Raw genomic sequence first — 11,835 nt, 5'->3', positions numbered from 1 at the left:
ATGTAGTTCAAATATACCGGCTATATTATCATAACCTATATGGCAATTATCTAGGTAAAATTTTCAACTTTTTGGATATATGTTATTTTAATTCAGAATAGGTTTTGAATTATCACTAACATTACCAAAATGAAGCTTTTAATAAGAAAAAATCTCTATTCAAACATAAGAAAGTTATCTTCTAAAGCATTCATTAAAGATGTGGATGTTAGTAATATCAGAAATATAGGAATATTAGCTCATATCGATGCTGGTTAGTTAAGATTCTGCTGATTATGAATAATGTTATACTGAAATTATTCCAGGCAAGACAACAACGACTGAGAGAATGCTCTTTTATAGTGGAATAATTAATCAAATGGGAGAAGTACATCATGGAAATACAGTAACAGATTATATGGCTCAAGAAAGAGAAAGAGGAATTACTATTACCTCAGCAGCTGTAACATTTTATTGGCGAAATCATCAATTTAATCTAATCGATACACCAGGTCACATTGATTTCACTATGGAAGTTGAACAGTCATTGAATGTATTAGACGGAGCTATATGTGTTTTAGATGCTTCAGCAGGTGAATAATTTCAATATATGTTGAATAAGCTCATTTCTCAAATTTGTTACAGAAATATTGAATCATAATATATTTTAAATAAATTTTTATTTATATACCTCTAATTATGAAAGAAGTACTAGTAAATCTTCAAACACACAAGAATTGTTATATACTTTGTGAATATCATCAATACATACAATTAATATATTTTGATTACTTCTTAGGAGTGGAAGCCCAAACGCTAACTGTTTGGAGACAAGCTGATAGGTACAATTTACCTAGAATTATATTTCTGAATAAGATGGATAGAGCAGATGCAAATGTTAAATATTGTTTTGAATCAATCAAGCAAAAGTTGTCTGTCACACCTTTAAGCCTACAAATTCCCATCAAAAAGAATGGAAAACTATCAGGTTCTAGAAACTATACAGATTAAACATTTAATGAATAATATAATTTTTTTTTAAGGAATAATTGATATTCTAACAATGGAGAAATTGTTATTTCCCAATTTGAAGTTAGTAAGGTCACCCCTTCTAGAAGCAGATGATCCAAAATTATGGAATGATGCAATGTCATGTAGATCACATATTGTAGATAAATTATCAGAATATAATGAAAAATTAGCTGAAAAAGTAATAATTGAAGAAACTATAGATAATATCAAAACAACAGATATTGTTAAAGCACTAGAAGAAGAAACTCTCAATCAGGTAATAATTATGAATATGTTAACAATATTATGTTTTTGTTATTATATGATGTGGGTGGCCAAAGGGTAGCTTATTCAATATTTTCAGAATATAGTTCCTGTAGTTATGGGCAGTGCCTACAAAAACATAGGAGTTCAAGCTCTTATGGATGCTATTATTCTATATTTACCATCACCTAGAAAACGAAATGAATACCATAAATATTTTGAAGACAATTTATGTGCCAAAGCTTTCAAAATATTACACAATAAACAAAAAGGTACATTGGTATTTGTGAGAGTTTATAATGGAAATATAAAGAAAGGACAAAGAATAAACAGTGTAACACAAAATAAAAATGAACAAGTAGTTCGTCTATATGCAGCTTTTGCTGATGATTTTCATGAAGTTGATAGTATTGGCAATGGAAATATTGGAGTTGTAACAGGTTTAAAGGTGAATGGATTACTTATTTAATTCAATAAATTTTTGGATGTATAAACATACCATTAGTTCATCTATGTAACATGTGATATTTCAGTATACTAAAATGGGAGACTTTCTGTCAAACTCAGCATCAGCAGTACAAAGAGCAAATGAAAAATTTCTCAAATCTAAAAAATCATCATTAAACAATTCAGTAGAAGATTTATTTGGAATGAAGGTTAATATACCAGAACCAGTGTTTTTTTGTTCAATAGAACCAGAAAGTGCTGCTTATCAATCGGCACTTGATAATGCACTAATGGAATTACAACGAGAGGATCCAAGTCTTACAGTTACTCAAAATCATGAAACAGGACAAACTGTTTTAGGAGGTGAATAAAAAAAGGGTAAATTACAGCACTTTCAGGTTTCTTCAATGATTGGTGTTCGTTTTTGGAATGTTCCGCAACTCTGTTTGTATATGTGAACAGGCAGAAAGCATCATATAATAAAAATTCGTTATGCTACCTCTTTACCTTATACATATATGGTTATGAGAGAGTATCAAGATTTAAGCGAAAAGCATTGTGTGTGGTTTTATAAAGGAGCACAGCATCTCACTTGATTGTGGCAGAATAAGCCGCTCAACCAACTTGCATGATTGTAATGTCTTGGTTTGGTTTATGAATCTTTCTTCATCTCTTTCGGTGTCATGACACTATCTTGTGAGGAATGTTAATTTATTTGAAACATAATATAACATAATATAATTTATTTGAAACATAATAATAATGGTGCATTGATATAATCATTGGTCATAGAATAAATAAATAAAAGGACTACTAATGGCAATGATAAAAATGGGTCAAAAAGTATGTAATACCATTTGTTGCTTCTGAAACTCACGGCCGACCCTGAAAATTGTATGAATATTTTCCCATAGAAGAAAATACATTTAACAATATTTCAAACAAAATAGAATATCATTTGAAAGACTGTGGTGCAAATGTCCTTATTTACGTCCATCTTAATCCATATTCATTCAGAGAAATTAGTAAGAACACAGCAACATCTAAGTTGGAATCTCTATTTCCAATTGATCGCCAAGTGGAAATAAAATTATAATAATAGTTTATTAAACATAAACACTGATCTACTGAAAGAAGCGAAAGGCTGTGCGCTATGGACGTACCTTAACCTCGTATAACCGGTGGTTTTGATAGAACGAAAATACCAGTTATATAATCAATAGAAATCTACATCATTTGAGTTAGACATATAAAACTTCGTTCCTGACAGTGTTGCCTTGACCACACAATCTTTTTTTTATATCTGAATCAAAGTTAAGCTTCTTTCGATAATTATGTTCAAAATTTTTTTTTCTTCTGTTATGTATTATAAATGTACAGATAAGAATTATAATTCTAGGTATGGGGGAACTTCATTTGGATATTATTAAAGATAGAATTCTGAAAGAATATAAAGTGAAAGCAGAACTTGGTCATCTTCAGATAAACTACCATGAAACGTTGTTGGAAAAATCAACAGATACCCTACAATTCAACACAAGAATTAGTGGATCTGAGCAAAAGTTCACCATCACACTATCTCTTTTACCAACTGATGAAGACAAAAAAGAAGTTTTGATTTTTGATAAAACCCAAGAAGCTGCTAAAAATATTGCTGCAATTTATCACAAACATCTTTTGGCAATCAAAAATGGTGTTGAAGCTGCCTTAGCAAGTGGACCAAGATTAAACTGTAAAGTTAGTTTGAAATATCTTTTCATGTTTAAATACATAAAGATTTTTTATTCATAGGTATCAAAGATACAAGTAATGCTTCATTATTTTGCTGTTGAAAAAGGTACGTCAGAAACTGTAATTACTGCTGGCACTACTCAGTTGATACAAAAGGTAAGAACAATAAATAAAATTGATTTCTTTCACTGTGAACATTTTTTTCAATTATTTGATGGAGTACATTAATCAAACTGCTGAATTTCTGTAAAAATTAAATTTTTTCCAATTTATCGAATAATCCTTTCAAAAAATCGATAATTTAGTATTTGAATAGTAATTCATCTAATCAAATCCATAGCTAATTACATGAGTTATGGTTATTAATAGTGGATCTCTGAGGTAGAAATTCTAATCGTTACTTTTCAGAAATAAAATTGAATCCATGATATATTTTCCAATCTCAAGCAATCTGAATATATCTTCTGATTTTTTTACAGATATTACAAAAACAAGGTACACATATTCTTGAACCTGTAATGAATGTAGAAATTGTAGTTCCAAGTGATTATTTATCGGCAATTTTAGCTGATCTTTCACGAAGAAGATCTGCTATAGAGGAAATATCAGTGAGAGAAAATTTCAAGGTAAAAATTGTTAAATTATAGGGGTGTAAATATTTTGTGAAATTATTTACTGTGAAGCAGTATGTTCAATCATCCCCAACATTTGTTTCAGGTTTTTATGTTGCATCATTCAATACTAAACGCATGTTTTTTTTTTTCGCAAGAGACTTCACTGCTAGGTTTTTCAATACTAGGCATAATATAAATACGTTTTATTTGAAAAACAAATATACATAATTTTTTGCAGGGATGGCTGTGTATACCAGAAGATTAATAGATAAGTCAAAAGTACTTCAGTGTGATTTATTTAAAGTGAAAAACCAAGCGCTTTCAGTCTAATTGAAGACCATCACCTGGGTTTTCCCGTCCAGGAAGTTATCATAATTGTCAGCGAGCAAGTATAGGCATTACAGCAATAAGTGAGGCACATCCAAAAAAGGGCAAAGTTCAACTTTAAAAATATAAAACTTTACAATTTTTATATTTTGAAATTTGAGCTTTGCCTTTTATGAATGTACCTCACTTATTGCTGTAATGCCTGTACTTGCTCGCTGACAATTGTGATAACTTCCTGGACGGGAAAACCCAGGTGATGATCTTCAATTAGACTGAAAGCGCTTGGTTTTTCACTTTAAATAAATCACACTGAAGTACTTCTGATTTATCTATTAATCCTCTGGTGTGCACAACCATCCCTACAAAAAATTATGTATATTTGTTTTTCAAAAAAAACGTATTGATATTATGCCTAGTATTGAAAAACCTATTTTGAATCATGTCATAAATTAATTATTTTTATTTCAAGGTTGTGAAAGCTCAAACTCCTTTATCTGAACTCCTTGGTTATGCAACAATTATTAGGACCCTTTCCTCAGGAGCAGCAACTTTCTCAATGGAGTTTAATGAATACAAAAAAATGCCACCAATAGAAGAAGAAAATGCTATAAAGAGTGTCAGAGGATTTTAATATTTTTGTATAAAAATAAACTATATTATTTTCTTAGGATTACATTTGTATCTTTATTCACGTTATGACAGTTGAAAGTGTGAAGGAATAATTATTAATAAATTAATCTTCTGGCTTATCTGGAGGTGGACCACAAGGTTGTAACATCTTCTCCATCAAGTTGAATCTCACTCTAGCTTTTGCTTCATTTTCACATATCGAAAAATGATTCAATAAATCAGGATGTCCTAAGTAACTTGAATAGCTATCTCTGTGTTGATTAACTAACCATTCGTATTTAGTAGTATCTGCATGTCCTGTCCCGATATACTTCGACTGCAGATGTTCCAATTGACTATGTATATTGTAACGATCACCCATTGTAATAATTCTTTATATTAAATTTTTGACCAGTACAAACTTAATTCAAGTAAAAATTGTAAAAACTAACATAACCTAATCAATGCTAATAATCGTGAAGCACAGAATAACAAATATAATTACCATAGACCTATAATTACTAAGTAGGCATAGACCTTAGATCAAGGAAATACTCGATCTACGTGGAATGCGCACAGCGAACCCGCACGAGTTAACAAATTTTTTGGTGTTTTTTAACTATTCTAATTCTTACTACTTCAAGGATAATCGTAGATTGTTTAGTAATTTTAATGTGGGTATATGTTTTTGTGTAAAATATAAAATGTTTTTTAAGTTTATCCCATGTACGAATAAATATCAATTTACGAATAAGAAGAAGAAATATAGTATTCTATGAAAACGCACGTGTCAACATAAACAAGTATTTCAAATTTCGGTATGATGTGAATGTGAACGTTTATATTGTTATTTACAGTGTGAGTGTATTCAGTTGAAACTTGTACAAAATTATACTTTGATGTGATTTTTAACAATTATTGACAGAAGAAATTCATTATTTAAAATGGAAAAAAGTTTAGAAGTTACTGTTAACATTTCGGATTATCTGTTAACACCCCTATCGTGCTCATCATTTGTGAATACGTTTTTTAAAGGCTTATTGTACCAAAAGACTCAAATTCCCTATCCCTACGCATGGTTAAAATGTTCGATAACAAGAAGACGAAACCGTGAAGAACCACTGGAGCTTAGGGGACCCGACCGTTTCAGAATAGAAAATCAGTATAGAGTAGCTTCAAAACTTTATGATGGACTAGAAGATGTACTCAACGAATTAGCTAATGAACTTCGTACGAATACTGTGAATGAGATCTTGATATTATTCGGATCTACACCACTGACCCCTAAAGAAATATGTAGAATCAAAATACCTAACTTGGCATTGGGACATTTTGAACAAGTTCATGTGAAAGAGGCTATCAAACTTCAACATAATGCTTTGAGGTAAGAATAATTATGATTTCCTAAAATCATCACTGTCCTCTTTGCCACTACATAGTTAAATATTTCCTAAAATGTTACATAAGATAGTTATGAAATTCAAGAGAGTTTTAAAATATTCATTTTTATCAAATGTATTTTATAGAATTCTTGTGCATTTCTAAGGAGGTTTACATAAAATATTTCAACATTAATAAATCCTTAATTCCTGAAAATTAACTTATGATTTTGAAGTTGATAATATTGTATTGCTGTTGAGTTACTTCTTAGAAATCTATAATTTTTTTTTTATTTTCAGGCAAATATTTCTGTCAGATCTTTGGATGGATTCAATCGATTCTAGTATACCATGCACTAATATCTACTTCTATATAACGAAACATAGTGATGATGAATCATCAAAATTCAAAGCCTGCAATCCACTGAATTTCCAGAATAACGTGAAACAATATACAATAAAGCTCAATCCAGATTTATCTAAAGACTACTCATGTTGTAGAGTATATGATGAGAATAATGAAATCTTGGAAAATGAAGATACTACTGCAAATTCCACCGAGCAAGAAGAAAAACCTTTATCTTGGTATCAATTTGATAATAGGTTAGAAGGATACAGCAATTTATATATTGAGGGAATAGGAGTGAGTGATCTGTGGTAGTATTCTTAGTTAGAAAATTTATTTTATAATTCTTCAGATCTAAAGTGAAATTGACTCAGATTTATTCGCAAATAATTTTATACTGTCAATTTATTATATATTTTTATTCATTATTGTATAATAATTATGAAATGTACTCATATTCTATATACATAATTGAAAAATTTACTTACTATAATATATTTTTGATGTACACTATATGCCGTGATTGGTAGTTAAATCAATGATTCATGAACAAATTATACCCAAAATTTTACTACTATACTTTTTGAAATGAGATGTCAACTTTCTTTACTCTTTCAATATAAAATTTAATATTGAATTCAATATCTTGATTGTTTTAAGTATAATTTTATAACATGTAATTTGAGGACAATTATGAGTGTTTAAGAAATTGTTATTTTTTTATGAAAAAAATGAAAAAACTGAACAAATTTTGTTTGATTGAAAAAATTATTTGGATTTGAGATTACTTCTCTAACCGATAATTAACTTACTGGGTGAATAGAGAATGTCTTACACTCTGAATACTAAAATAGGAGTTTTCTCATAAGGAGAATTATAGGATTAATCATTGGGATTTCCTGCTTTACTAAAAATGAAAGATAACGTATAACACTTTTAGCTTTACTAATTTTGGAAGATATTGCTGAATATTTTTCGATTCCGAGTCGATAGAATTAAAAGTTTTCACTTGCAACATGTTTTTTATACAATTCTACCCAATTTTGGCGTCGAGTCTGCCTGTGTGTCCGCAGTTCCTTGTAACAGCCGTAATTTCTATAATACTTATTTCATTTTGGTAAGGCTAGCCGATTTGAGTTGCAGATGGCGCCATACATATTTCAGCTTATAATATACGATGCATGTGTGCATACATGAAGTTCTGGGTTTCAACTTTTTCGAAATTGACGAAGTTTAGTATGGGTAATATGAGGTTTATTCCTACTGCTGTAAGAAACAAATTTTCAATCACTATTTATGTGCTATAGAATAAGGGATAGCATTTTTAGGCTATTACGCATGAATATTTTAATTCTTTATAGATTACTGGTTATTTGGGGTGGAGAGGTTCCGCAGGAATTTCAGCTCTTTATGATGATGAACTGTATCAATATCTCGCATTCTAATGGTTTGATATGAAGATTTGACTGAAAATATCGTCGTTTAGTTTTCAGTAGAAAATAAAGAATATGAGTAGTTATCTGGATTGGATGATGCTTGGCTTGAAATGAGAGTATTATTTTGGATGCAATATTATCAATTTTGCGTTTCATCCTAGCATTTTTTGGCATAATTGTAAAATAAAATTTTTTTGCCAACACTTGATATACAGGGTGGCCATTTGAAAACGAAACAGACGAGATTACAGACGAAATAAAGTTTTTCGATAGAAATGCTCGGACAGGTAGATTTCTGTTTCGAGGGGGACAACTTAAGATGTAGGTTACGGACGCATAGCGCTTCAACCCTTGCTGCTACAACCCCCACCCCCAATTTTTGAATAGGGAAGATGGGGTGAGTGATACCTCAATTTAAAGGTATTTTTATACTGATTTCAGCACAGTAATTGTTTTTTCATTTTATGCATTAGTTCTCGAAATATTCATGCGTTAGTTAGTTAGGAAGGAAGCCACAGTCATGGTTGTTTTGAAGCTCAAAATGTCGATTTTTCACAAAACACTACAAGTGTCATGAAAACACTACTTCATTTTCAAATACTTAGTTAAGAATATTTCGAGAACTAATGCATAAAATGAAAAAACAATTACTGTGCTGAAATCAGTATAAAAATACCTTTCAAATGAGGTATCACTCACCCCATCTTCCCTATTCAAAATTTGGGGGTGAGGGTTGTAGTAGCAAGGGTTGAAGCGCTATGCGTCCGTAACCTACATCTTAAGTTGTCCCCCTCGAAACAGAAATCGACCTGTCCGAGCATTTCTATCGAAAAACTTTATTTCGTCTGTAATCTCGTCTGTTTCGTTTTCGAATGGCCACCCTGTATAACTTACAATGCGTTCAATAACAAATCATTTAATTGAATAGGAAAAGAAGTACATAAATATTCAACTCTTGTTATAATTTCTATTTTTTTTTCAATGGGAAAGGAATTTTAAAATGAAAAAATATGTCTAATTTGTTTTAATGGCTGGTTAGATGTAAAACTAACAGGATATGAATACAATGATGATATATGATACAATCAGTTTACAAAACCTATTGATGTATAAATAAAGTTTTATAAAAATACAAATTTCATGATTGGGATACAATACACGCATACAGATAAATCATATTTTAGTTCATAATTTTTGGTAACTAGAGATGAATATGTTTTGAATACCTACATATGTACCACTATCAATATGCATATTAATAATATCGAATTACGTAAAAATTTCGGTACTTGTAGTATTAAAAGGGAGCAGTCAATTCGCTTTCAGTTGAAATTGATTTCTTTGAACAACATTAAGAAATTTTCAACTGACTTCATCATCACGAATAAGAAAATTGCTGCATTTTTATGCTTTTATGGCATAATGAATCATAACTAATAGGACGAACCTAAATTGTTGTGATTCTTTTGAATTCTTCTTATGATAATTCAATGACATCATAACAAGGCAAAATATCTGAAATATCATCTTAAGATATTACCAAAATTTCTTTTTTTTTTGATTCTGATAACAATTATTCCATTTGAGATATTTCAAGTTTCCCCTCTTCTTCCCAGGATTATTTCTAAGTTATAATCACTTTTCTAATTTCAACCAAATCACAGACCTATTTTTAATATACATATATATTTTTGATAAATTTGGACCGAATAATCAGAATTAAATTTACAAATAATCGTTTAGAGTGTCAAGTTCTCTTCAAGCGTTTGTTGATTGGATAGATATAAGATGCATAGAATACCTATTCTATGCATCTTAGATAGATATTTAGAATTATATCGAAACCATGTGTCATAAGTTATTTCGTTTATTTTTGACTTTTTTAAACATCACTGTAACTGAAAATGCATACCTAACAACAATCAATGGCCCAATTGTAGTTGCATTCATGTAGTAAATAACGTTCTGCTTGAAATATGAGAGGGATATGTAATTTTTCATTATCCTCATAGTGCAAACATGGGTTATTCTAGATATACATCAAAAAAATTGATTTTGATTTTTTATGAATTTTTTCAATAATAAATTTGAAAACAACAAAATATTTGAAAGCAAAATATAGATATGTCTCTGTATTATATTGTAAAGTTGTGTTACTTTACAGTTCAGATATTTAAAACCACCTAATCTAATGATATGATCACTGTTCATTAAGTTTTATGTAAATTTTTAAAATAAAACGTCCAACAAATAAAAATTTTTGTCACAATCAGTTCAATGATATTGAACATCAATATGAAAAGGCTAATTTCAGATTTCAAACAGAAATATTACTTTCATCTATCCATATTCTAGATGGAGCTTTCAAATATTAGTAATTTTGTATAGTATTTTCAACATGAAAATCCCATAAAAATTTATATTCATTCACGAACAAAATTAATGAAATCATAATAAAAATTAAATTGCGGTAAAATTATCTCAAAGGAGACTTTATATTTGATTAAAAATTAGAGAAATAATAATAATAAAATAGGAATGAAAAGAAAGTGATCAGTTATAATGGATGCTTATTATATATTAAGAACAATTCAAAGTGCATAAGGACTAGAAGTCATTTTAGTACATAATTCAATTTTTTTAATTGGAAAACTTATTCTTTACTCAGGAACTTGAAAAATTGAAATGACGAAAAATTCAACATAATTTCAAAAATATTTGACTGTGCATAATTTGAGAAAATATCCCAAGTAAGAAAAAATAAATAATTCAGGGTTTTTTTATAAACTTTCATCTTTGAATAGTTTAAGTCGGTATGTGCCAAATGTCTATTCAATTGAATTTCATATTTAAGTACCAATACATACTTAAGTCAACATTTGGCAATCAAAGATATTAGAATCATTTCAAATTTGTTGACACGATGTTGAATTATTGCTGAAAAAACGTGAACTGTAATTGTTAAGGAGGCACATAAGGTGGAGGTTTCCTGTACGTCGGTGCAGGTTTAGGCCTAGATTGTTTGCCATTATCTTGAGTTCTAGTGAAAGGAGGAGGTGGGTGATAAGGCTCAGAATCATCAGTAAATTTTAATGAGCCACTTTTGCTATACTCAGGGGGTGCCAACGGAGGTTTTTCATCTTTTAATATTATTGGCGCTTTGGTGCCAGCTTCCGGCTTTTCATCCAGCTCTTCTAGAAATATCACTGGAATACCTTTATTACCATTACTTTGACGTCCTGAAACAAAAAATTAATAATTGTTTAACTTATTTAAGAATAAACATAATTTATCTGAGTGACATAGAGAACACTAAGTTATATTGCAAAGTTTGTTGAGAAGAAAAAAATTTATTTATGAGTTCGTTGGATAGTATATTTGTTTTTTCTTCGAGTTTCAAAATTTGTAATTATCAAACAATTTAAAAATTTTACGTCATTCCGGGAAAAGAATATGAAAGCTTTCAAGTTTGGGGGTGTCTAATTGTCTCATGGTAATAGAAAAAATTTGCCAATCGATGTGGCACTATGCTTTTTTGTTCATCTCTTCTAAAATTAGCTCTTTACAGCTCTGCAGTCTGTTATTTTCGGTTATGTAACACTATGCCCAACAATTCTAATTTACGAATGAACAACGGGCAGCTGATATTCCTATGGAAAATTTTTGCCTCAACCTTTGCACGCTAGATATAA

The 11,835-nt window shown here is 29.8% G+C and overlaps 4 protein-coding genes across 8 annotated transcripts in view; 2 read left to right on the top strand and 2 right to left on the bottom strand.

Annotated features, from left to right (window-relative positions):
• Positions 1-17: 17 nt before the first annotated feature.
• On the top strand, positions 18-5,046 carry LOC123671387 (ribosome-releasing factor 2, mitochondrial). Of its 2 annotated transcripts, XM_045605215.1 has the most exons (10): positions 19-253; positions 306-572; positions 779-967; positions 1,023-1,267; positions 1,355-1,702; positions 1,788-2,064; positions 3,101-3,438; positions 3,493-3,588; positions 3,912-4,058; positions 4,843-5,046. In XM_045605215.1, exons 1-10 carry the CDS (start codon positions 130-132, stop codon positions 5,002-5,004), a joined length of 2,193 nt encoding a protein of 730 aa, XP_045461171.1. In that variant the 5' UTR covers positions 19-129; the 3' UTR covers positions 5,005-5,046. The 2 variants fall into 2 exon arrangements, 1 of the variants encoding a protein (XP_045461171.1); XR_006746087.1 differs by lacking the exon at positions 4,843-5,046 and having other exon boundaries at positions 18-253; positions 3,101-3,433; positions 3,912-4,054.
• On the bottom strand, positions 4,984-5,478 carry LOC123671388 (splicing factor 3B subunit 5). Its single transcript, XM_045605216.1, has one exon. The coding sequence runs from the start codon at positions 5,362-5,364 to the stop codon at positions 5,107-5,109; it is 258 nt and encodes an 85-aa protein (XP_045461172.1). The 5' UTR covers positions 5,365-5,478; the 3' UTR covers positions 4,984-5,106.
• Positions 5,479-5,785: 307 nt separating this feature from the next.
• Positions 5,786-7,190, top strand: LOC123671385 (MAD2L1-binding protein). Its single transcript, XM_045605213.1, has 2 exons — positions 5,786-6,366; positions 6,662-7,190. The coding sequence occupies exons 1-2, from the start codon at positions 5,927-5,929 to the stop codon at positions 7,020-7,022; spliced, it is 801 nt and encodes a 266-aa protein (XP_045461169.1). The 5' UTR covers positions 5,786-5,926; the 3' UTR covers positions 7,023-7,190.
• Positions 7,191-9,994: 2,804 nt separating this feature from the next.
• The window catches only part of LOC123671756 (dystroglycan 1-like), a 92,383-nt gene continuing 90,542 nt past the window's right edge, over positions 9,995-11,835 (bottom strand). For all 4 annotated transcript variants that reach the window (XM_045605775.1, XM_045605776.1, XM_045605774.1 and 1 more), the window contains one exon: positions 9,995-11,382. In XM_045605775.1, coding sequence (XP_045461731.1) covers positions 11,105-11,382 — 278 coding nt within the window. In that variant the 3' untranslated portion in view covers positions 9,995-11,104. The remainder of the gene's footprint in view (positions 11,383-11,835) is intronic.

This window comes from Harmonia axyridis, chromosome 1 (assembly GCF_914767665.1).
Source record: "Harmonia axyridis chromosome 1, icHarAxyr1.1, whole genome shotgun sequence".
Taxonomy (NCBI): Eukaryota; Metazoa; Arthropoda; class Insecta; order Coleoptera; family Coccinellidae; genus Harmonia; species Harmonia axyridis.
This window is presented reverse-complemented; position numbering and strand designations above follow the sequence as displayed.